Source organism: Camelus ferus, chromosome 14 (assembly GCF_009834535.1).
Source record: "Camelus ferus isolate YT-003-E chromosome 14, BCGSAC_Cfer_1.0, whole genome shotgun sequence".
In the NCBI taxonomy this organism is placed as follows: domain Eukaryota; kingdom Metazoa; phylum Chordata; class Mammalia; order Artiodactyla; family Camelidae; genus Camelus; species Camelus ferus.
Window position 1 is genome coordinate 26,647,515 of NC_045709.1, and position 22,267 is coordinate 26,669,781.

The window sequence follows — 22,267 nt, forward strand, 5'->3', positions numbered from 1 at the left end:
GAACTGACATCATGAAAATGTGACTTGAAGGTAACACCCTTCCTGATCAGGAGCCTCCCATGTTGGGGGGTGGGACTCCCGCCCAGGCCAGGGCTCGAACCAGCCTCTCTTCCGGGGGTCACGATCACTTTGCAGGAGGGTGTCTGTCCTCCCGATGACCTGTACCTCCTTTGTCCATCAGCGCTCTGGTCCTGCAGAATTTACCCTCTGCTTTTCACCTGGCCTCACCTCCTGGAGCTCACACGGAGCCCTCGCTGGGGCACGTGGCTCTGTGACCCTTTCGGATCTCAGTGCTGCATCATTTTTGTTCTCAAAGGTTCCCCTCGGTTAGGGTCACTGCCTCAGTGCACGGCCAATGTGCGGAGGCTGGGATGCAGCCCTCTGGTTTAGCTTGTTTCTTCTGTAATCGTATGTGTGTCTGGGCTCCTGGGATACTGTTCCGAGCAGCATCAGGCCCCCAGGGAAGTCAGCCTCCACCCTGCCGAGACGTGACGTACCTTTCACGCCCGGCTCGCCAGCCAGGCCCTTCAGCCCTGGAATTCCAAAAAATCCGGCCTCTCCTTTGCTCCCCGGGAGCCCGGGTCTCCCCTTGAGCCCGAGCATGCCTTGGAAACCGTCCATCCCGGGTGAACCTCTACCGCCTTCAGAGGGATGGAGAAAAGTGTGGGGTCAGGCGTGCACAAACCAAGCTGCCATAGCCCCACTTTGTGGCTGGTGTGAGAAGACGCCAAGAAGCTTAACCTAAAGACGGTTTCCGGGACAGCGATTCCTAACGGGCTGGTCAGCCTGTCTGCCGTCTGGCTGTTGGAAACAGAATGCAGGGCCCATGCGGGCGGAGAGACACGAGGAAACCAGACGTCCCCGGGTTCTGTGGTCTTTCCACCAGGCTGGGGAGGGGCACCGGGAGCTAATGGGGTGCTGACCCTGCACCCCGCGTGGAAATCTGGCAAAGGGCCCCAGAAGAGCAGAGCACGGCATCTCCAGCCAGTCCAGGGGTGGAGGGCCCCGCGCCGGTCAGGCTGGCCTCGTCTGTGAGCAGGTAAAGCCTGTGCTGGACCAGCCAGCCTCCGGAGCTGACTCCCATCTCCTGGAGCCCGTCCCCGAATTCCCCCCCACAGACAGTGAGTCCTGCTCCTCAGACAGTCTCTCTCTTGTGGTCAGCTAATAAACTGGCCTTTTGGGGCACAGCGGTCAGAGCCAGCCTGGGCAGCAGTCAGCATGTCCCAGGGCCTGTGACACCTCCCTCTGGGCCACCCCACTGCACCCCACAGGGAAATTCCAGGGTCCTGCTCTGTAGTCACCTTTTGGTCCCGGGGCACCAGGCATTCCGGCCATTCCTTTAAATCCAGGGTTTCCAGGATGACCCGTCTGGCCCAGCAGACCAGGGGTACCTCTATCACCGGGTTCACCCTTCATGCCCACAGGGCCAGGGAAGCCTGTGTCCCCTGGGTCCCCTCTGTCTCCAGGCAGACCTGCCAATAAGGGAAGGAAAATAAGACAGGATGAACAAACCAGCCAGAGACAGCGCCTCTGACGGTACTTTACAGACACTGATCATAACAGCTTTTAAGAAAAACCTCTTAGAGGGACAATGGAAAGTGTGACTACAGAGGTGAGTTTTAACGGTGTGAGCAGAGCATGCGGAAGACCCACAGGGCTGCCCTTTCTGAAGAGGTCTGTCCTCGAAAGCCGGCAGCCAGCCTGCGGGACTCAAGTCCAACAGCCTTTCTCCGCTCAGGCCCTCGTGCCTTGGAACCCCAGGCGCATAGCTATGGCGCTGGGATGGCTGAGGCCCCACGCGGACGCCCGCCCTCCTGACACCGCTGGCTCTGGGAACTAAGTTCTGGAGGAGTTGCGCACCTGCCCATTACCCATTAGGGCATCCACAGCTAGCCTCCCTGCAAAGCTCCAGCCTTCTCCCCGCCCCAGTTCAAACCTCTCAGTGGCTTCCTCGCCTTCTGAATACTGGCCCCACCTCCCCCCAGCCAGTTTCCTCAGGCTGTTCCTCTAGGAAGGACCTCATTCCAGTCCTGCCCATTGTCCACACCTGGCTTCCCTCATCTGCTCCTCCCAAGACTGTCCTAGCCTGCCCAGCTACCCTGCCCTCTGAAACATGGGGCCCCGTGGTCCGGTCACTCTGCTGCTTGCCCCAGCCAAACACAAGCCTTTACACGGGTCATTCTGTCCCCACCCGAACCGAGGGCGCCATCAGGGCAGGGCTTTGGCGGCAGGTCTATACACACCACATGACACTGCGTTCACCTGATGCTCTGCGCCCAGGAACAGGCAAGGCCTTGAGCGCTGACCCAGAAGGCCCCAACCTCCTGCCCGGGGTTCCCGTTACTGTAAACCCGTGGGTAGCACGTTGCCTGGGGATCTGGTGCCACCACAGCTGAGGCCACTCCTGGGTGAGCGTCTGGCTTACGTCTGATCTACGTGCGGCACGGTGCTCCCTAGTGTGAACTGGCTATGGTCCCGGACAAAGCCTGTCACCTGCTCACGGCAAAGGAGAGCCCAGGGTCCCCTGGACGGTGCCTGATGGACAGCTGGACCCCTGACGTCCTCCCTGCAAGGGCTCCAGCGAGCCAGCACCCACCGTGTCGTCCCCGTGCTTCCTGTCCCCCCCCCCAGCCCCACCCCACCTCGCCCCATGGGTTTCCTGAAGGAGGCGTCCTCTTTTCTTCCCCACATCTTCCAGTTTCAGGGAACAATGCCACCTCTTCAAAGCAGAGCAGGTTTCTGAGCTTTTACAGCGGGAATCTCTCCTTTTTCCTAATGAAATCTTAGCTAGGCGCCCAGCGCATACAGCAGGAGCGAAGCACCGGCGGCGCCTCCGAAGCCTGAACTCGCCTCGTTTGCTGAGGTACATGTCTTGTCTCTGGAACCTGTCAGGACGTGAGCTGTGTCCCTGCCGAGTGCACATGCTGACACCCCCAGCCCAGGACCTCGTGGTGTGACTGCACCTGGAGCTGGGCCTTGAAAGAGGGCCTCAAGCTCATTAAGGCAAGGTCATGAGAGTGGGTCCTGACCCAGCGGGACAGGGGTCTTTATAAGAAGAGGAGATCAGGACGCAGACACACACAGAGGAACGGCCACGCGAGGACACGGAGGAGACTGCCATCTCACGACGAGGAGAGAGGCCTCAGGAGAACCAGCCCTGCCCACACCTTGATGTGTCGAGAGTCAGTTTCTGCTGTTTAAGCCACGCCGTGTGTGGTGTGTCCAGAAGCCCTGCGGCCCTTGGAGCACAGCAGAGAGCCCTCCAGTGGGGTGGGTCCTTACCTCCGAAGCCAGGGGTGCCCGGCGGCCCCAAGGGCCCTTCCCGGCCAGGAGCTCCTGGGAAGCCATGCTGTCCTGGCGGCCCGGGCAGGCCCGGCTGGCCCGACGGTCCTGGGAAGCCTGGCTGACCCTTCAGGCCCGGCGTCCCCGGCATCCCCTGGCTCCCTGCAGGAATCGAGACGAGAGCCGTGAGGCCCACCCCGCAGCGCACTGCAGCGCCTGCCTCCTCAGACCTGGCCTGTGACAGCAGGTGCTCGGGGCCATAGGAAGCCTGGAAAAGGCAGGACGTGCAGGGGACGAGATTGAAGTGACTCGTACTCTCACCCGGAGAATTGCTAGCATCGGAGCATAGTTCCTGCCGGCAGTTCTCCTGTTCACATAAATACACAGAGAAATAGGTATCTGCCAAACTGACGGCTCGCCTGGAGCGCAATTTTAATTTAGATTTTTTCACTGGATACTGTATTTTGAGCATTTGGCCGCACTGCAAAACGCTCTTCACGAGCATGTTAAGTAGCTGGTGAGTAACACCCGTCTTTCCGCACTTCTTGCCAGGCGTGGCCGCACAGACACGGAACCAGCTCCTTAAAACGGGCGCTTCGGAAGTCGGAGCTTTCACCGAACCCACTATTCTGCCTGAACCTCTGAAGGTGGGGAGCCTCCCCGGGCGGGGAGGGGCCCCGCGCTGCCTGCGCTCTGTGCTCCCACGTCTTGAAGTCGCGGGAAGGAATCCACCCTGAGCACCCTCCTGTGAGAGAGCTCGGGCAGGGACGTCACAATCGCACGGGGGCGAGACCGGCGGGACACGCGGACCCCCGCTCCGGAGCGTGGGGCGTCCCCCTGCCCGCCGAGACCCAGGCTGCGTCCCCCTCGGATCTCGCAGGAAGGACGCCTGCTGGACTGATGGCAGCTGGGGGAGGGATGCCCGCTTCCTGCACCACAGGAGCCCGCCTGCCTGGGCCGGGCGGCTGGGACTGACGACAACAGTCCACACGTAAGAGCTGGTGTGTCTCTGATGGGGACCCAGGCGGCCCGGCCGTCTCCCAGCCTGCGCTTGAGTGATGCGAGCTCGTTAAAGCCAGTGTTCTGGGTTCCAAGTGCCCGTGTCGAATACACAAAGCCTTGGGTGCCTCACTCACTCGCCAAACAATGGGCACATTCCCCCTCGGCCGAACGTCCGTCGGTGATGTTGTGAACACTACGTCTTTTAAACCCATCAGTTTCACACCCACAGATTAAGCTGCACCCCAGATCGTCTCTGTCTTCCTCTCAGGCCCTCACTGAGCACGGCCAGGTCCTCTCTCCTCCATACCAGCCGCGCACACGGGGACTCACACCAACTGGGGGAGAAAGCGGGTCAGTTATTAATCTGCACTCGGAGAGGAGCTACAGGGGCCGTCCTGCCCTGGCCACGGAGGGTAAACACGGCCAGGGGGTCACCGTCCTAACTCGCCATGAGGGAACGCTGGCACTAGGAGGAGAGGCAGGACTCGTGCCACGCGGTTCTCACCTGATCTCAGGAGGGCTTTCTGGCCCTCCCTCGGGAGCTGCGGTGCAGCGCGTGCGCCCCCCCCCCCTTCCTGCCATGGCGACTTACCCCGGAATCCAGGCAGGCCTCTCTCTCCCGGAGGACCTCTCAGTCCAGGGTGTCCAGGCAGTCCAGCGTCTCCCCGGGGCCCGGGCTGGGCCCCCAGGACTTCTCCAGGAAGGCCCCTGTCCCCCGGGGGCCCGACCGGCCCTGGCAGGCCCGAGGGACCTGCGGCCCCATCCAGGCCAGGGGGGCCTACTGCGCCTTTGGATCCTCGGGGCCCCACGAACCCTGCAGGGAAACACAAGTCATCCCCGTCACCGGAGGGCGGCGTCACGGCGTTCTAAGGTCGGAGCAAGAGGCAGGAGGCGGCCAGCTTGAGCCCTGGCCCGCCGCTGGCCGCCCCCCGCCGTCTGGCCCCAGCCCTACGATCTGGCCAAGGTGGACACGGCCTCTGAGCTTAAATCTTCGTCATTCACAGGACCCTGTGTTGTGCAAACAATCCCAGAGAGGAGCTTCCAGGCTGTGTGTGCAGGCAGAGCCCAGCAGGCCAGGACAACCAGACCCTCAGAGCCCAAACTCTGCCCCCGTAACTCTCCCTGCCACTAAACCCCTGGTCATCAGTCAGTTCAGAGATGCTCTGAAGGGGACTCGACACCCCTATTGCCTCCTGCCACCTGCCATGTCCAGGCGGAGGCCCGCGTGGCCACATGCTGGGAGAGTTGTGACTTTCCTGGATGCGTGGGCTATGGCCTCACCACACCACATCCCCGCTCAGGCCCTCCCCGCGATGTGACCTCAGACTGAACTGCAAGAGTGACAGTCACACGTCGGTCCAACGGGAAGCCTCCGAGGTCACTGCAGCCACGGCTGCAGGTGGGGGTGTGGGAAGCACAGAGCCCTCCCCCCGACCCGTGGGTGAGCCTGACGGAAAGCTGCCACCTCCCGGGACAGCGGGCTGACCGTGGCAGCCGTGTCGGGAACACGGAACAAGGCTAACCCGAGTACTGATCAGCTGGACCACGTGACTTCCGCACAGGAGGAGCGGGCTTTCGTGGAAATGATGAATCTGCTCACGGGAACAGTGGGCTTCACTCTGCACGTGGACCTTCTCTCTGGAATGGACTCCCTCTGGGTTTTGCCATCTTTGAAGGTGGGGCTTTCATTTTCTTCCACATGTGGTGGTGGGAGCATCCGGCACATTCCATCCCCATAAAAAGGGATGTGTGTTTCGAGCCTGGAAGCTCAGTTCCTCGTTTGCGCCTTCCCTCTGGTCTCCCCAACCTCCCGCTTCACTCGGGGGCTACACTTCACTGCACAACAGGCTCTCTACACCTGGTGGCCTGCCCAGATCCTCTGATGACAGCACACAGCCTCCTTTCTCACTCCAGGCAGTTCAAGTCTGCTTGGCTGGGCATCACATTCTAAGATTACGACTCACCCTTCTTATTCAAAGCCAGGAGGTTTTAACAAATTAGCATCTTCTCAAAACAATTCACACTTAACTTCAGGATCTGTGATATCACCAAAGCGACAGAGCTGTAACTTCTAAACCCCCTAGCGTGGCAGCAGAGTGGTACCATCTGAGCCTCTGGTGTGTGGGCAGAAACACTTTCCTTCGCTTCTCTCCAAAGGCTTGATAAAAGACCCAGGGACCATGCCTCCTGACTTTGCAAACCACGAAGAGGCACCAGCACGAAAGGCACCAGCTTCGAGGTCTGCAGCAGCCTCTGTGGGCTGGAGCACCGGACCCAGGGGCCAACGCAAAGTCAAACGTTGAGGATTCAACCAACTGCCGGTAAAACGGGATACATCTTTGCTGAAAACATTTGCTCGGGGCTAAATCTACGGAGCCTGCTGTTCTGTGTGGCAGTCCGGAGTGTTCCATTTAGTTTCTGGAGCTGAGTTTGAAAGGAATGCTGACAAGCTGGAGGGCAATCATGGAGGGGTGGTCAGAATGCTGAGGGCACGGAGGTTATGCCAGAAAGAGAAAGTTCGCATTCCTGGGGTCGGCTCTGCCCGTTCACGAGATGTCCGTGGGGAACGTGGCCGGGTCCCGGGTGTCCTGTGAGGCCCGGTTATGAAGAGAACCGCTGGCTCAAGGAACAACCAGCGAACAGCCTCGGAGGAGGCAGACTTCACCCCAGCCGAGCAAGGACTTCCCAGCAGTGAGAGAGAGTCAGTGTTCCACAGGTGCCGGCGGCAGGAGTGACTCCAGCAGAGGCTGGGAGAGCACGTGGCCGGGACCTGGTGGGAGACGTCCGGCTTGGGTGGCCTTGGTGACTTCCACGGCTTTGTCTAGGTAACGCGGTTCCCCAGCGCCCGGGCCTCTGCGCACCGGCAGCACGGCCACGCCCCCGGCGCAGCGCCCCGGCCGGCGCCACAGAGGGGCACCTGGGTCTGAGGCCACTGAGCCAGGTTCTAGAACACGCAGGCCCCCAGGCAGGTACTCCCGACCTCTCACCACAGTTCACTCCTGGAAACACGTTCATTTTCCTCCACATGGAGCTAAAAGGATTCAGCTCTTTTAGTCCCTAAATGGTTTTCATGATTCTTTGCTGCGTCAAATGTAGATGGAATGGTTCAAACTGTTCACTCAGACGAGCTGCAGACTGTGGCGCGGGCAGGCGGTACTGTGACCCGCAAAACCACAGGTGCTCTGTGTGGCACCACGTGTGCGAGCAGCAGCCCAGGACTGGACGATGAGCCGAAACGACAAGCCCAGGAGAGGGCGACATCGTGCACCCTTAGAATGTTCCATACCGGCCAGGGGAAAACCCCTCTGCGCCCTGTCCCCTTGTCCTGCAAGATCTGTAAGTTTCTTCTGCTGGCACGACGTCAGTGAGGAAGAGGTCGTTTTTTAATTTCCCAAGGACGAGAACAGAAGCCGTCACCAAGCGTTTGTCGAAACAGTTTCTAAGCGTTAAACAGCACTAGTGCTGGGCACCCCGATCACACAGTCACCTCCCAAATCTAGGGGGCCGGGGCGTCCCACCCCAACTCACCTGGGGGTCCTGGGAATCCCTCCCGGCCCGGGTCTCCTGGGAGACCCTTGAGCCCTGGTGATCCGTCAGCTCCTGACAATCCTGGAATCCCTCTGAGGCCTTTGACACCTAAACAGCCCAAAACCAAGACACGGTCAGAGCCCCATGAGGCAAGCCCTGCAGGACGTGAGCAGGAGAGGGTCAAGTCCACGCCGGACTTAACACAGTGTCTATGAAACCAGGAAGTGATGAGGCTGGGGGACGTCAACTCTGAAACAGTACCTGTGACAGCCAAGGGACGACCAGCTCGGCCAAGGGTCAGTCTGCACCGGAAACTAAGTGTCCTGTCTACACCAGCAACTAAGAGTCCGTCTACCCGGGAAACTGAGTGTCCGTCTACGCCAGCAACTAAGTGTCCGTCTACCCGGGAAACTAAGTGTCCGTCTACCCGGGAAACTGAGTGTCCGTCTCCCCCACGATTGTGTGGACAAACCCCAGCCCCAATGATCTGTGTTCGTCTCACTCAAAACCCCAAAGAAATAATCCCCCAGCGTGGATCCTCTTCCCATAACCCTGGGACACAAAGGGATAAAAGCACAGAGCTAGCTGTCCTGTCCCAGCCTTAAAGAGGCGCCTTTGTCTCTGGCCACCAGGTCGGGCCGGAGCTGAGGCTTGAGTTCTGTGTGGCAGGGACCCTCTCTCTTAGCCTGGGGTTCAGTCGCCACTGACTCCTAGTGACAAGAGGAAGTCGGCTTCCTAAGGAAGCTGCCAGTGTGCAGTGGGGTACTGAGAACACAGCGACGTCTGGGCAGGGCCACATGGGGGCAGAGGAAGGCGAGCAGAGGGGAGGGGGTGGTGCAGACGCGCAGAGAGAGGCTGGAGGTGCCCTTCCTTACCTGGGGCGCCTGGGGGGCCCGGCAGGCCTGGCGATCCCTTGGGCCCTCCGACGCAACCTGGGAGGAGAGAAAGGGAGAGCTGTAGCCGCCTTCGACACCGAGCCCCGCGGCTTCAGGTGTTGCCAAGGTCCAGAGCAACAGCCACAGAAAGCAGCTGCCATCTTACGATCAGGGTGATCTAACGACTCGATGAACCTTGATGCCGATGGGATTAGAAGTTTAACTTCATTGTGTGACCAAGTCAGAAATTCATATGAAACGCAAATGAGACTGGGCGCCGTGCTGGCTGAGGTCCCCCCTCACTGAGGGCAACACCACGCACAGCCGCCACCCATCCCTGTCAGTCCGAGTGAATCCCTTTCCTTGGCTGGAAATGCACCCCTGGGACAGAGGAGGCTTCTGATTTCAAAAGGAATTCTTTGACTTCTCCTTTGTGACGCTGGCTACTTTCGGAATTAGCCATAGTAACTCCCTGCTGTGAGCGGTGCAGAAGGAAACCCCGTGGCAGCCACTTGTGGCTGGTGACACCGTGCGGGGGGGGGGGGGGGGAAGCAGGCCCAGCAGTTCTTGGGGATGTCCCTGGTCTGTCTGCCTGTGACTTGGGAGGGCTCCTATCTTGGCTAGACAATGGCCAAACAGGGGCTTTGGCCACCTCTGTCATCCGAGGGGTCTGGGTGCAGAGCCCAGCACAGGTCGTAAAAGGAAGGAGCCTGGCCGTGGCCCGGGGGCCCTGCCTCAGGCCCACAGAGCCTCACACCAGCTCTCTGCAAGCCCCGCGTCACCATCCCTGCTCTGCATCCCCCGCCCTGAGCGCCTGGCCCGTTCCCGCACGCATGCAGGGGACCCTGGATTCTGGTGCTGCTTCCAATCCTGGCCTTCATCTGGAGAGTTTTGCCCAAACTCTCAACTGTCACTTGGGAGCTGCTGCCATCCAGATGTGCTGCTGGCCCCTTCACCTCCGCCAAACTCATCCTCTCTGCTCCACTCCCCAAAATCCTGATCGTGGATCCTGCGTCCCCTCCTGTCCTGGACTCAGGGCTCTCCTGGGCCCCCCACCTCCATGTCCAAGTCCACCCTGGCTGGAGACATCGCCTGTCCGATGGCAGCCGGGCCAACTTCTGGATGGTCCCTCTCCTCTTAGTCCCTCACTAAGTCCAGGTCACCTGCACCGTGTCCTCATCCTCAGCCCTGCCCCTCCCAGCGTTCATCTCTCGCTGGACCAGACTTCTCACAGACACCTGGACTCAGTCCTCACCCTGCAAACAAGCAAGCAATTCACAGCTGCCCTTCACCCACACAGAGACGTGCTTTCGGTATGAACGCACTTATCTGCGGAGTTCTCACCGACGTTACGAGCTGACGCTTTGTGCCGTGGGGACACCTTGGTGACCCAATGGTTCTCACGTCTGCCCTGCCGTTAATTCCGAGCTGAGGCAGATGGAGCGCAGCCCCAGGGCCGCACGTGTTTGTGTTTCTGGCGGCAGCTCCACGCCCACGGCCAGGGCTCACACCTGTTCCTCATGAGCCCACACCCCACACCCCGAGAGCTCTAAGGCCACCTGGCGGGGATCGCAGTACCTGGCTGGATGGTCTCCTGTCCGTCTGCTCCGATGGGCCTTTTCACACCTGTATCACAATCTGGCGCAAGACACAGGGACAGAGTGAGGCGACTGTGTGACAACGGGAGGTGACTGGCGTGTCCTGAGTGTGGGGTGGGGAGGCTGGGACGGGCAGGGAATCAGAGGCCCACTGCTGAACTTCCGTGCTCAGCCTCTGTGAGTCCAGCACAGAGGAGAGGCCCCGTGTTCCAACTGGTGGGAGGAGGCTGCAATGGGTCCAGAAAACCCCGCGGCTGGGTGTCGCTTGGATGTGCTGAGAACCGATGGCGCGACAGACACAGCGTCTCCTGTGACTGCCCCCTCCCTCCGGGGAATTCACACGCTGCCCAGGAAGAACAGCGATGTTGAAGCATGAACAGCGTCTCATGACTGGAAGCCACAGGCGTGGGACCCTCCATACCTATCTGTCCCGGAGTGCCTGGGAGGCCAGGAGGCCCGGGGAAGCCTGGCGGTCCAGGTAATCCAGCATCTCCGGGGAAACCGCGGTCGCCTTTGGGGCCAGGCAGGCCCAGTCCTGGGGGCCCGCTTTCTCCTGGAATGCCCTTGGTGCCGGGTGCTCCTGGGTAGCCCGCATCCCCTGGGGGGCCTTTGATGCCATCACCCTAGGAGAGATTCGGTTTAGCGTGTACCATATACGGAAACTTCACATTCAGCCATATTCCCAGCTCCCCTCCCTGTCCCCCGAATTCTGTGCTATGGATATGGATACAGAGCAGGAAGACGGCAGAGGTGAGCAGGAACCAGCACCCATGGTCTGACCAAGTCCCAGAAACAAAGGACAGACTATAGCAGCCATGGGCAACACACTAGAATGCAGTTCTGGAAGGCGTATGAGTCTGTTTTTCTTTTTCCAAGCCACTAGCTTGGACCTTCATTCTCAGTAAGAATTCTGCAGGAGGACAGTTAGGCACAGATTTGGAACAACAGGAACAGGAATGCGTTGTTTTACTGTCAAGATTAAGCGTTCGTGACCCATCGGAAAAGGAAAGGGAGTCTGGTCTGGACAAGAGAGAGCAGTGTGCTCATTAGAAGTAAGAAGAGATGGTAGGACGGAGGAGCAGGAAGCTGGGCCCTGTCCTGCTCAGGAAGCTACTCAGCAGGTGTGGAAGCCGGGGGTGGGGCCAGAGCGCTCAGAGGGGAGGGGCCGGGAGAGCCAGGAGTTAGGACGGTGCTGAGGGCACCCGGAGGGCAGGGTGGGGTCCGGGAGGGGGGAGGGGGGGTCTGGCCCCAGCGGTGTCTGCCCTCCTCTGTCTGGCTCTGCCCTCCCCCGAGGGCTCTGCAGGTTTTCAGACATCCTCTTTCCACCACCTGCATGTCTCTGTCAAAAATGAAGCTTCGTATTTTATAACTGACCCTGGGAAACGGCGTTCTACCCTGCGTCTTAGAGCATCCCGTCTCATTCTCCGCTACACCAGGAGGGATGTTTATGGACTCCGTTTCTTTTAAACGTTCCCTCTGGGCTTGGCTTCCAACCTAACTCACTGTTTCCTGAAAACTACGATCTCTGCTCATTAAAAGAGGACGGTTTGCCAGGGAGGATTCAGTGCGGAGCCAGCACGTCCAGCTCGGGCGTGCGGGGACATGACCCATCAGCATGGGGCTGGGCCGCCCCACCCCCGCGGCGACTCACAGGAGGGCCTGGGAGGCCCGGGAAGCCATCGAGTCCATCTCGCCCCGGGAGGCCATCGTCCCCTTTCGTCCCTGGCACACCTGGGACACCGGGCTGTCCTCGCTCACCTGGGGAAGGATTGCAGTGTGAGTCTACTCAGGCCGGCAGCCCGGGAAGGGGGACGGTCCACAGATTCCTGGCCACAAAGACTGACCTTTGGTGGTGATTGTTCTGGAATCTCCCTTTATTCCTTTGGGCCCAGGAGGTCCAGTCTCACCAGGGGCTCCCTGTGGACACAAACACAAAGTCTCTTTCTCCTTCCTACTGTTAGGGCACCTGGGAAGACAATTACTTTCTGTTTATACAACTTGGGGGTCTTTATCTGTCATCAAGCCCAGAGCCAGAGACCTCTGTCCCTGGCCGCCTGGCCCAGTGCCACCCATCACAAAAGGCTTTGAGTGCTCGAATGTGGCCAGCGGGTCTGAGGCTCTGCATTTTTAATTTTAGTCAAAACTTTTTTTTCCTATGGTGGTAGTGGGGATTGAACCATTGAGCTATACCCTCCCCACAGTGGTCAAAACTTAATGGAAGTAGCCACACACGGCTGGACAGTGAAAACCAGAACAAAGTATGGTCCCCAGATGGGGAGACCAGCTTCCCGGGGGCTTGTTAGGAATGCAGAGCCTCGGGCCCCACCCTAGGGCACCTGAACCACAATTTGCATTTCAGCAAAATCCCAGGGGTTCATAAACTCAGTAACTTTGATTTACTATTTTTATTTAGTTTTTATTTTATTGGTGTTTTTGGTTGTTGTTTCTGTTGTTATAATGGAGGTTCCGCCCCCAGCATGAACTCACTAACTCTGCAGAAGCTATGCGCTCCCACACCAGGCTGCCAGCTCTAACCACAGCTTTGTAGAGTCCGGGCAAGGAGCAAGCCTCCAAGCACAAAGCAGGGGTACTTGGGACCATTCGATATAGAGAACAAGACAGCCTGTCTTCCTAACTGAAGGGAACCAAGGTTTAGAGACAATTCTTCACAGGAACACACTTCAAGCTGTACACCCTCGTTCGGGTCTTTCAATGAGCAGAAGCTAGCGGCTGAAGGCCTCAGGGCGCATTTTAATGAGCGCGATATGTTAGTTTGGGGCAAGTCTTGGTTGCTGTTATTCACAAGAAGATGGGAACTTTTAGTGTTGGTTTCATTAAATGGAATGTTTCAGGTGATTATGAGCTCTTTCCTCTGAAAAAAATTCCACAGGCACTTGATGTATTGATTCAGTTCTTTGCAGGGAAGGGTGACATTCTTTTAGTGTCCAGAACAGCGTCTCACACCCAGGAGGTGCAGGGCAAATGGATGGGCGCGTGGACTCATTCACTGACCGCCTGCTGCGCTCCGAGCCTCCATCAGACCTCTACTGGCTGTGCACAGAAGGTGACGTCTGGGTACACGCTCAGGCGTTCCTGCGGCACTGTGACCGGCGACACGTAAACGTATAATTAGATGCAAGGTAGACACTGATACCTAGGTGTTTGGACACACGTGCTGTGGATGCGCAAACACCCTGGCGAAAGCACGTGCCCTCGGGAGAGTGTAGACACAACACAGGCACAAAATGTGATGCCTCTGACTTCTAGGCAATATTCAGCCATTTTATAAACAGTCGAAGATCCCACCGGTTCTGCCCCTGTTCAGTTTGGATTCTCACCACGGACACTTTTTCTGAACATTTGAACGACATGCTGAGACGGCCATGACTTGGAGACGGTATCATTTTTAAACTAGGAGAAAATGTCACACCGACTGTTCAGCTGAATACAACGGCTGGTCTCCTGAGGAGCCCCGGGCACTGGAGCAGCGAGGTGCTCTGCACCCCGTCTTCTCCGCAAAGCTCCCGCCCACGAAGCCCTCCTGCGCCAGCAGCTCTGAGCAGCCACCATGTCGCCGGGTCTGGACACGGAGTCACAGCGTCTTAACCGTCCTTGGCCACGTGCCCTGGGCACTGGTTCCTCTACTGCTGAGAACACTGAACAACAGCTTTTCGCTACACGCATCTCCTGCAGTTCTCTACGTAAAAATAAATAAGAAATATAATTTCTATGCCTTCACCTGAAATTTGCTTTGAATCGTTGGTGAGTTAAGACCTGCCACAGAGAAAGAGCTGCTCCACGGTCTTTTCGTAAGAAGTGGAATGAAGTCCACTGGGCTGTGGGATGCCCAGGGGTCCGTGGGCAGAGCGTCATTCACCCAAAGTAAATGCACGGTTCACTTGGAAGTCTCACTTTTTGTCGAGTTAAGGGAGACTTTATAAAAAGCTAAATCGGTCCTACGCTAAATTTCAAGAGGTGAATGCTCAGTATGTAAAGTACTTTACATTCAGATGCTAGCAGGGTTTTTTTTTTTTTAAATATAATTCACATATCAAAATTAACTGTTTTAAAGTATACAACTCAGTGTTTTCTTGTTTTGTTTTAGTATTTTCACAAGGTTCTGCCACCATTCCTGTGACCTAATTCCACAGCATTTTCATCACCGACAGAAGAGACCACCACTCGCGTTCCGCCCGCCCAGCTCTCGGCGACCACCAGGCCACCTCTGTCTCTAGGTCCGCCTGTTCTGGACTCTCACTCGGGCACCGTACAGCATCTGTTCCCTTGCATCTGTCTTACGTCACTCGGCACGTCTTTGAGGGGCGCCACCCCGTAGCGTGCGTCAGCTGGCACTCCTGTGGAAGGCTGAATAACCCCCCGTGGGCAGGCAGCCCACATTTGCTCTGCCCATTCAGCAGCTGATGGGCGTTTGGGTTGTTCCCACTTCCCGGCTCGGACCGCCAGTGCTGCTGTGCGTGCGCTGCACGTGCGCACGTCGATGCACAGGTTTGATGTGCACGCGCGTCTGCAGCTCTCCTGGGTCTGAACTAGGAGGGGGCTTTCTGGGTCACATGGCACATCTATGTCGGACTTTCTGAGGAGGCATCACACTGTTTCCCGTAGCGGCTGCCCCATTCCACATTCTTACCAGTAAAAGCTTTAAAATTCCTCCTGGTGTTTCTGAATGGAGCCCTGGGTGCACAAGGGTTGTTGCTCTGAAGTGGGGTTAACTTGACAAATAAAAGCCGGAAACGGGGGAGCAGGGACAGGTGTCGAGGACACCTTTCTGGCCTCGTGGTGAGCGGCTCTCTTACCTTGAAGCCCGGGAACCCGGGGATGCCGTGCTGGCCCGGGTCTCCTTGGCCGCCTTTCCTCCCTGGCTCCCCATTGATGCCTGGGAAGCCCTTGGGTCCTGGCAGCCCCGGAAGGCCCCCGACGAACTGGTCGCCCTCTGCACACCTACAGTCCCCGGCATCACCTGTTGGGGGGGGTGCCTGTTAGTCATTCAAGAAGGTTTTAAACACTCCTGTTGGCTCCGCGGGGACAGGAGGTCCAGGTGGGCAGGGGCTGGGGGCACACCACACTCCACACACCACCTACTCTGGTCCTCACACTCTCTTTCTTAGACGAGAGGTGTGAGTCACTGGTCTCCTTGGGGTGCAGAATTCTCTGATTCAATGTATAAACATTTGCCAAATTTAGTGAAGACACTTAAAGAGGTGTGGATGGAGTTGGGGAGTCAGCTGTGGGAAGGCTCTGCTGGGCCTCAGGGGTGCGGGAAGGAAGGACCAGGGTGAAGGGGAACTGGAGGGAGGGCAGCCTGGCAGCGGCCATGGGCTTGGAGGCCAAGGTCATGGTGGGTGAGGAAGAGATACGTGCCCTCCCTTCTATCTGGCCGCAGCTGGACCCACCCGAGCTGGTGGCTGGCGGTAGGGTGGGCTCCCAGGGCACGGAGGGCGACAGGTGATGGCTCAGGGGGCCGAGCTGCACCGCTGACCCACGATGCCTGATTCCTGCAGGCGGCTGCATCCCCGACGGGTCTGATGCAGCCCACGCCCCACACTCACCCCAAAGGTCTGGGGGGTCACACGCCGGGACACCCGGGGCTGGGAGAGCTAACAGGGCCCACCGAGGTCCCCCTGGCCGGCCATTCCCCACAATGATGGTGACATCTGAGTGCAGCAGGAGAGGAGCGCTCATTCCCACCGCCCCTCCGCCCCGCCGGGGACCGAGGGCCGGGCAGGCACGTCGCTCCAAGTCTCGGCGCCTCGCTCAGGGTGTCGGGTCAGGGCCAAACCAGACGATGACCCTACAGCCCTTTGCAAACACTCGTCACAATTTCCAGGAGCCGAGCACTCAGATGAATCATCTGAATCCAGCCTGTGACGTCACTGCGCATCTTTTTTGTCCCATGTTGGGCCCCGTGCTCCCTAAAAATTCAGTGATGAGGGTGGCGTACAGAACAGAGACAGGGGAGCCAACTGAGAGCAGGTGCACAGAAAATGCAGAGACTACGTCCCCATGTGATGCCCTCGGGGGTGGGGTGTGGGGGAAGGGGCTCCTGCTCATCTCAGAGCCAGGGAAGGGGTGACGTGGCTCCAAAGGGCCAAGGAGCTCCCGCCCCCTTCACTCCCAGCCATCCTCACCTTTCCATCCTTTCTGTCCGCGAGCCCCGGGAAAACCCGATGGCCCCGGGTAGCCTATCCTTCCTTTTGATCCTTTAAGGCCGAAAAGGAAACCTGAGGAGAAAACCCACAAGGACGGCAGGTTAGCACAGCCTGGGACCTGCACCCCCGAGCCCCGTGTCGGACCTTTACAGCTGAGTCTCCCACAGGAGGTGACCCCCACACTCCAGCTCCATCTCGACTCCTCTTCAGAAAGCCATTGCTCCCAGGGTTGCAAAGACATGTGAGCATCTCTGATTTTAGTTTTTCCATTAAAATCTAGAAATAGAAATCTTTACTTTTCAGAAGGACTGAGTCCAAAACAGAGTTGAATTTTTTTAACCATGTATTTTCCTCATGTGCTAAAGACTTGGGTTCTAAGACCACCACAACTTCTGGTTCCCAGAAGGACAAAAACCAGACCAAAACAGAACCATGAAAGGATGTTAAATGAACTCGCTTCCCCACTCCGTCCTCTCCCCTGGACAAGGCGCACCCCTGTGCACCTCCCCCCAGCAGCACCGTCTTTCCTGTTTTACTCCTTTGGGTGCACACGTGCACACATGAGTTTGTGTAATTGGATAACTTGTGATCCATCCCTTCCACCCCACCCTCACCCCTCTCACTAGGATCAGGGCACGTCAGAAGTCCTGCCCCGTCTTCAGGGCTCTGACAATTCCGAGCAGGGATGTCCGGGGAGGAAAGCCCACAAGACTCTCCACGTCCCACCCGAGCGCGGCGCCACCTTGTGGTGAAAGCGGGGCTGCGCATTCCGGGGAAGCACCGCTGCCGTGTGGACTCCAGGGGTCCAGCTCCCGCTCCGGGGTTTGCAGAGATGGGCGCGCCCCATAGAGGGGTGTGCTGGCTGGGGGGCTGGGGGAGACCCAGAGCTGAGTCTGGGGCATGCACAGTTGGAGATGCCCGCGAGACACAGAGGGTGACAGCGTGTCAAGTTAACAGCTGGGCTGAGTCTGCAGCTGAGAGTCCAGAGCGGGGCTAGAGACACAGACAGGGAGAGCTGGCTCCTAACCAGCATTTAAATTCCTGGGAACGCAGGAATTGGCTCGGTAGAGAGTACAGAGACAGGAATGCTGTCGTCTGCTGGATGGTGGAGGAGGAAGAAGGAGGAACTAACAACGGAGTCTCCGGAAGAAAGACCAGAGAGACAAGTGGGGGAGAAGAGGGCGTCATGGAACCGTGGACGAAAGCGTGCAAAGCGGGGCAGGTACCAGCTGCGTCCTGTGCAGCTGGGAGGATGCTAATGGAGCAAACGGCACCCAGGATGTGGCTCCCCAGGTCACAGGTGACCAGGTCAAGAGCACGTCAGTCCAGTGGTGGCCTGATGGCTGTATGTTACGTCTCCAGGCGCTCCTGATACGGGAGGAGAAGCTGGTGTCACAGGCAGTTACTGATCATGGACACTCCAGGGACGCTAGCTTTTTAAATCTGAGACAAAGATGTGGTGGGTGCTCCTCGCAGTTAGAAAAGGTGCTTCATGGCCATCTTCAGGTGCTGTCCTGCCTCCTTCCTACACTGTTTTTTCCTTATCTGATCAATTAATAATTTCAAACAAGTCCCACAGAAGAGCATTGTGCCTCTGAGATGTTTCCAACATGACTTTCCTGGAGAGGCCAGAGGCCATGACAAACCTGGGGGTTGCTGACTTCTGGAGCACAGTGGACCCGCCCCAGCAGCCGACTCGGTGAACTGAGCTGTAACTGGGAGTGAGCAAAGTATTTTTCTCAGAAGGGAGACCGACTTCACGGTTTGATTTTGCTGGAATGGCAAAAGGCATTCTGGTTTCCATTAGTAAAACTGGGTGAAATGCAGTTAACAAGAGAAGAATCCAACAATTTCATTCCCAGGGAAAAGCTGAACTCTCTGGGGCTCAGGGTCATTGATACTAAATTGTGACTATACACAGAGCCATTTTAAAAGGCCATTACTGTTGGCTACTTTTTGTAGAAGTGATTGCTTTAAAAAAAGCAATTTGGGAACACTGTGTCTCATAAAGTAAAATAACTATTTCAAGAAGAACAAAGTTATATACTTTAAAAACTTTGTTGATAAAATGTATCAGACACTGTTTCATCTACTTTATAAATTCTCCCTTCTCTAACAATATGGACCACAAATTAGTTAACTTGTTTTCAGATGACTTACGTTAAACCTGTGATTTACTAAGCAAGATTTTTAAAGCCAGTTGGTAGGTGTTTGTATCTTTACCAAAACGGAGTTTAGTTACAGGAATGATGGCAAGGGGTGGCCTTCGACCACAGCCTTTAAAGATGCATATGCTCAGGCTTTTATCTTTGACACGTCACATTTTGTTGCCAAAAGGGGAAAACTCAACAGTACCATTCAGTCCAGAAATGCATTCCTCGTAGAAACTTAGCCATTATCACAAATGCCACAGTAGTAAGTATTACTGCCAGGATAATAAAAAGTATCAGAGATAATGCCTCTCAAATTATTCGGCAAATTCCAGGGAAACGTCTGCACCCAAAATCTTTCAAGAGTGTGAGAAGCTGGTTTCTGCAGCTGGAGGAAAACTGGGAACATAGAACCACAGTGACTTAAGTATCGACTGCAGAACACCAACTAGAACCAGAGAGGCAGGAGTGTGCACAGACGTGCTTCCGATGCCTCTGACAGTCCCCCTTCTGAAGAGACAGCAAAGAGAAGTCGTCTTCCATCAGCAACGAAAGCCCGGTCTCCGAATTTGCCTCTAACCCAGACCGCACGCCATCCGCCAGCACGTGTGACGACAGGAAGCTGCTGGGGTGATCGGGGTGATGTGAGGAACTGAGAGTCATGTATTTTCAAAACAAGATGCTGAGTTGTGTCCAGGTCATCTGGAAACAGCAACTTCATCTCTTCTTCGATTTTACGATGTCCAAAGTGTAACTCTAATCTTGGAAGCTGAGAAAATAACGGTTTTTGACAGACAGCACGTCTCCCCACCCCCTGGAGCATTCGCAACAGAAGCATGAGCCCCAGTTGTGCTGGAGCCTGGAAAGGTCCAGACGTCCTGCTGGTCCGGCTTGTAGGCTCTCGGCGTCTTCCGTCTGGGCCGCCCCGCCCCGTTACAGGTGGTGCGGCCCCTCCTCCTGGCACCAGGCTTTGTCACCTGCTCAGTGGTAGCTCTGGCTCCACGGGGCCGAGAAGGCAGATCGTCAAGTCGGCTTAACATGTCGGTTCACCGAGGGCAGGGGCTTCATGTCTGGGAGGGAGGCCCCAGCCTGGGGGACTGTGTCTGGAAGTTACTGCGAAGACACCTGCCAGCCTTCAGCTCACAGTTGCTTCCAGACTACACCTCCTGGATGCGTTGCCGAAGGACCAATCTCCCCGGAGCCGCCGGCAGCCAGACATGCCGTGTAATGCCCACGGACTGCTGATTCTCAGCGCGGTCACAAGGCTTTGCCCTCTCCCCTCACCAGCTTCTCCTGTCTGCACCCAGGGCGCCTGCTACGCCCTCGTCCATGCCCACCGCCTAGTTGACAGAAATGTTTAGCAGAAAAACCCAAGTGAAGTTTCAGTGGGGCCAGGCATCTTTGTCTGGACACTGGGATGTATCTCCCTGTGTTTCCCTGCACTTACCGTCTGGTCCAGGTGGTCCAGGAGGGCCAGGGGGCCCTCGGAGCCCTGGCTGTCCATCAGTTCCTGGTGGGCCGGGGTACAGTGCGGGGTTGCCCGGCTCTCCTGGGAAGCCTTTCGGTCCCATTTCACCAGGCAAGCCTCTCTTCTCATCTGAAAACCCAACAATCACAGCACTGTGAGACTTGTGGACTTCCCCCGCTGCACTGGCCCTCCTGCCCACGGGAGACCCCAGCTGGGCTAGCGGTTTACGGCCCAGGCAGTGATTTGAGGGCAGATGCTGTTGGTATATTTCAACACCATCTTTCTGCTCTAAAAAGCCCCCTCCTTGACCCTGGAGGATGGCCAGAGGCTTGCTGGAACGCTTGGCAATGACACTGGATGACTCCTGTGGTCTTCCGGCCACCTGACGGAGTCACACTAGCTGTCATCAGCAGCAGTCTAACCTAGTTAGGGAGCCACCGTCCCAGGTGCAGTGGTCCTGTGACGACATCCAAACATGTGTTTGAGATGCATTAGAGCTGCCGGGCCCAGGGTACAAGATGGAGCACCGACTGAAGGCTGTGCAGCCAGCGAGGGGCCGTGGTCTATGTGAGACCTGAGGGGACACCTTCATCTTGACACCCCGGATGCACGTTACCTTCATCTCTGATGGACGTGCCAGGGAGACCTGGCGGGCCGGGGTCTCCTGGCTCGCCCCGGGCTCCCGGGTCCCCGAGGGCTCCTGGGAATCCTGGGTCACCTCTGGCACCTGGAGGGGGACAGTCCCACGGTGAGAACAAGACGTTGCCCAGGACCCAAGGTAGACGCTCACTTCCTCGCCGACTGCGTATTTACCAACACCCTGTGCGTCACAGGTGGCCTGGGGTTCGAACGTTTGATCCGCAGTGGCTCCTGCTTTCAAGGAGCTCGTTCCCAGCCAAACAGGGCCAATACGAACATCCTATAAACACTACAGGACAAGAGAGGCAAGGAATGCCCAAAAGATAGAGATGCTTCAAAGTGGGGGAGGATTATTTGGGGGAAAATCTGATTATCGAGGGACTGTAGGCAATGAAAATAACAGAAGCAGACGACGTCTTGGAGCTCTTGACTGTGCACCAGAATCAACGTTACAAACGTCACCTGCATTTGATTCCCATAAAGATGTGTGTCCGGACGTCACAGAGGGGCAGGCCAGTGGGTTTCATGGAGAAGGTTGATGGGGACAGATGACACGGCCAAGGGAAGGACACCCAGGGGACCTCAGCCCAGCTGAAGGCACAGAGGAGGGAGCTCTGGGTGGGACACCAGAGGGTCGGGGTCTAGGGAACGTCGTGGAAAATCAGGCCGGTCAGAGCTGAGGCAGTGGGAAGGAGTGAGACGACCGGGCTCTGGGGCAGCAGGCGCTGAGCAGGGGCCAGGGGCTGACTCTCTGAACCCCCTTCCCTGAGCCCCAGCTCTTGCCCCGACTGACTGTTCATAGCTGTTTGCTGGATAAATAACAGAGGTGACTGCTCTCACAGAGCCTTCCCCTAACTAAACAAACGCCAGGGGCTGCGCCCCCCCCCCCCCCCCGTGGCCATGGGAGCAGCCGCGCTTCACCGCAGAGCGCGTTGTTCTGCGGGACAACCGGGAACCGGGAAGGGGGCACGCCAGCCTTCATCTGTGCGGCGGTGCCTGATGGTCAGGGAAGATGGCAGTGATCTTTAATTTTTTAATCTCAAAAGGAAGTCCTTAAGAGAAGGAGAGATTTGCTGGGCCTCCTGCTTGACACGTCCCCAGAAGGGGTGGGAGATGTGACCCTGTATCCTGTGCTGGGCTCGGCCGCTGGGGAAAGGCTGGAGGGCTGGGCTCCGGCAGGGGGTCCGGGTCTGAGCCCTGCTCCTCCACTGTTCCCCATGGGGCCTTGGGCAAGTCGCTCAACTTCCCTGCCTCAATTTCCCCATCCGTAAAACAGGGCCAAGGCCCGTCCCCATCTCAAAGGGGCTTTACAAGAAGTAAGTCAATTGACCAGTGCAGCGGGGACAACTTGCTTCACTGCCTGGCGTGCGTGTAGTCAGCACCACACAAGTGTTAGCCGTGGTCGTGACTGAATAAAAAGAGACCACGCAGAACTGAGAACTGCAGATCTCGTGTGTTTGGAAGAAGAGCAAGATCGGTGTTTAATTATCTTGCAATCCTTTTTTGAAATGCCAAGTTCCCGTTCCCCCTGCGCTCTGACAAGCTCCCCCAGTGCTGC

General features: G+C 57.3%; 1 protein-coding gene across 1 annotated transcript in view; it reads right to left on the reverse strand.

Moving 5' to 3' along the window:
- Positions 1-22,267, reverse strand: part of COL4A2 (collagen type IV alpha 2 chain) — a 162,411-nt gene that overhangs the window by 17,404 nt on the left and 122,740 nt on the right. Inside the window, 14 exon segments of the mRNA XM_032496660.1 lie at positions 498-641; positions 1,302-1,472; positions 3,283-3,444; positions 4,877-5,098; positions 7,813-7,920; positions 8,688-8,744; positions 10,266-10,325; positions 10,707-10,908; positions 11,937-12,043; positions 12,130-12,202; positions 15,100-15,263; positions 16,432-16,524; positions 20,050-20,199; positions 20,687-20,797. Of these exon segments, the coding sequence (XP_032352551.1) occupies positions 498-641; positions 1,302-1,472; positions 3,283-3,444; positions 4,877-5,098; positions 7,813-7,920; positions 8,688-8,744; positions 10,266-10,325; positions 10,707-10,908; positions 11,937-12,043; positions 12,130-12,202; positions 15,100-15,263; positions 16,432-16,524; positions 20,050-20,199; positions 20,687-20,797 (1,824 nt within the window).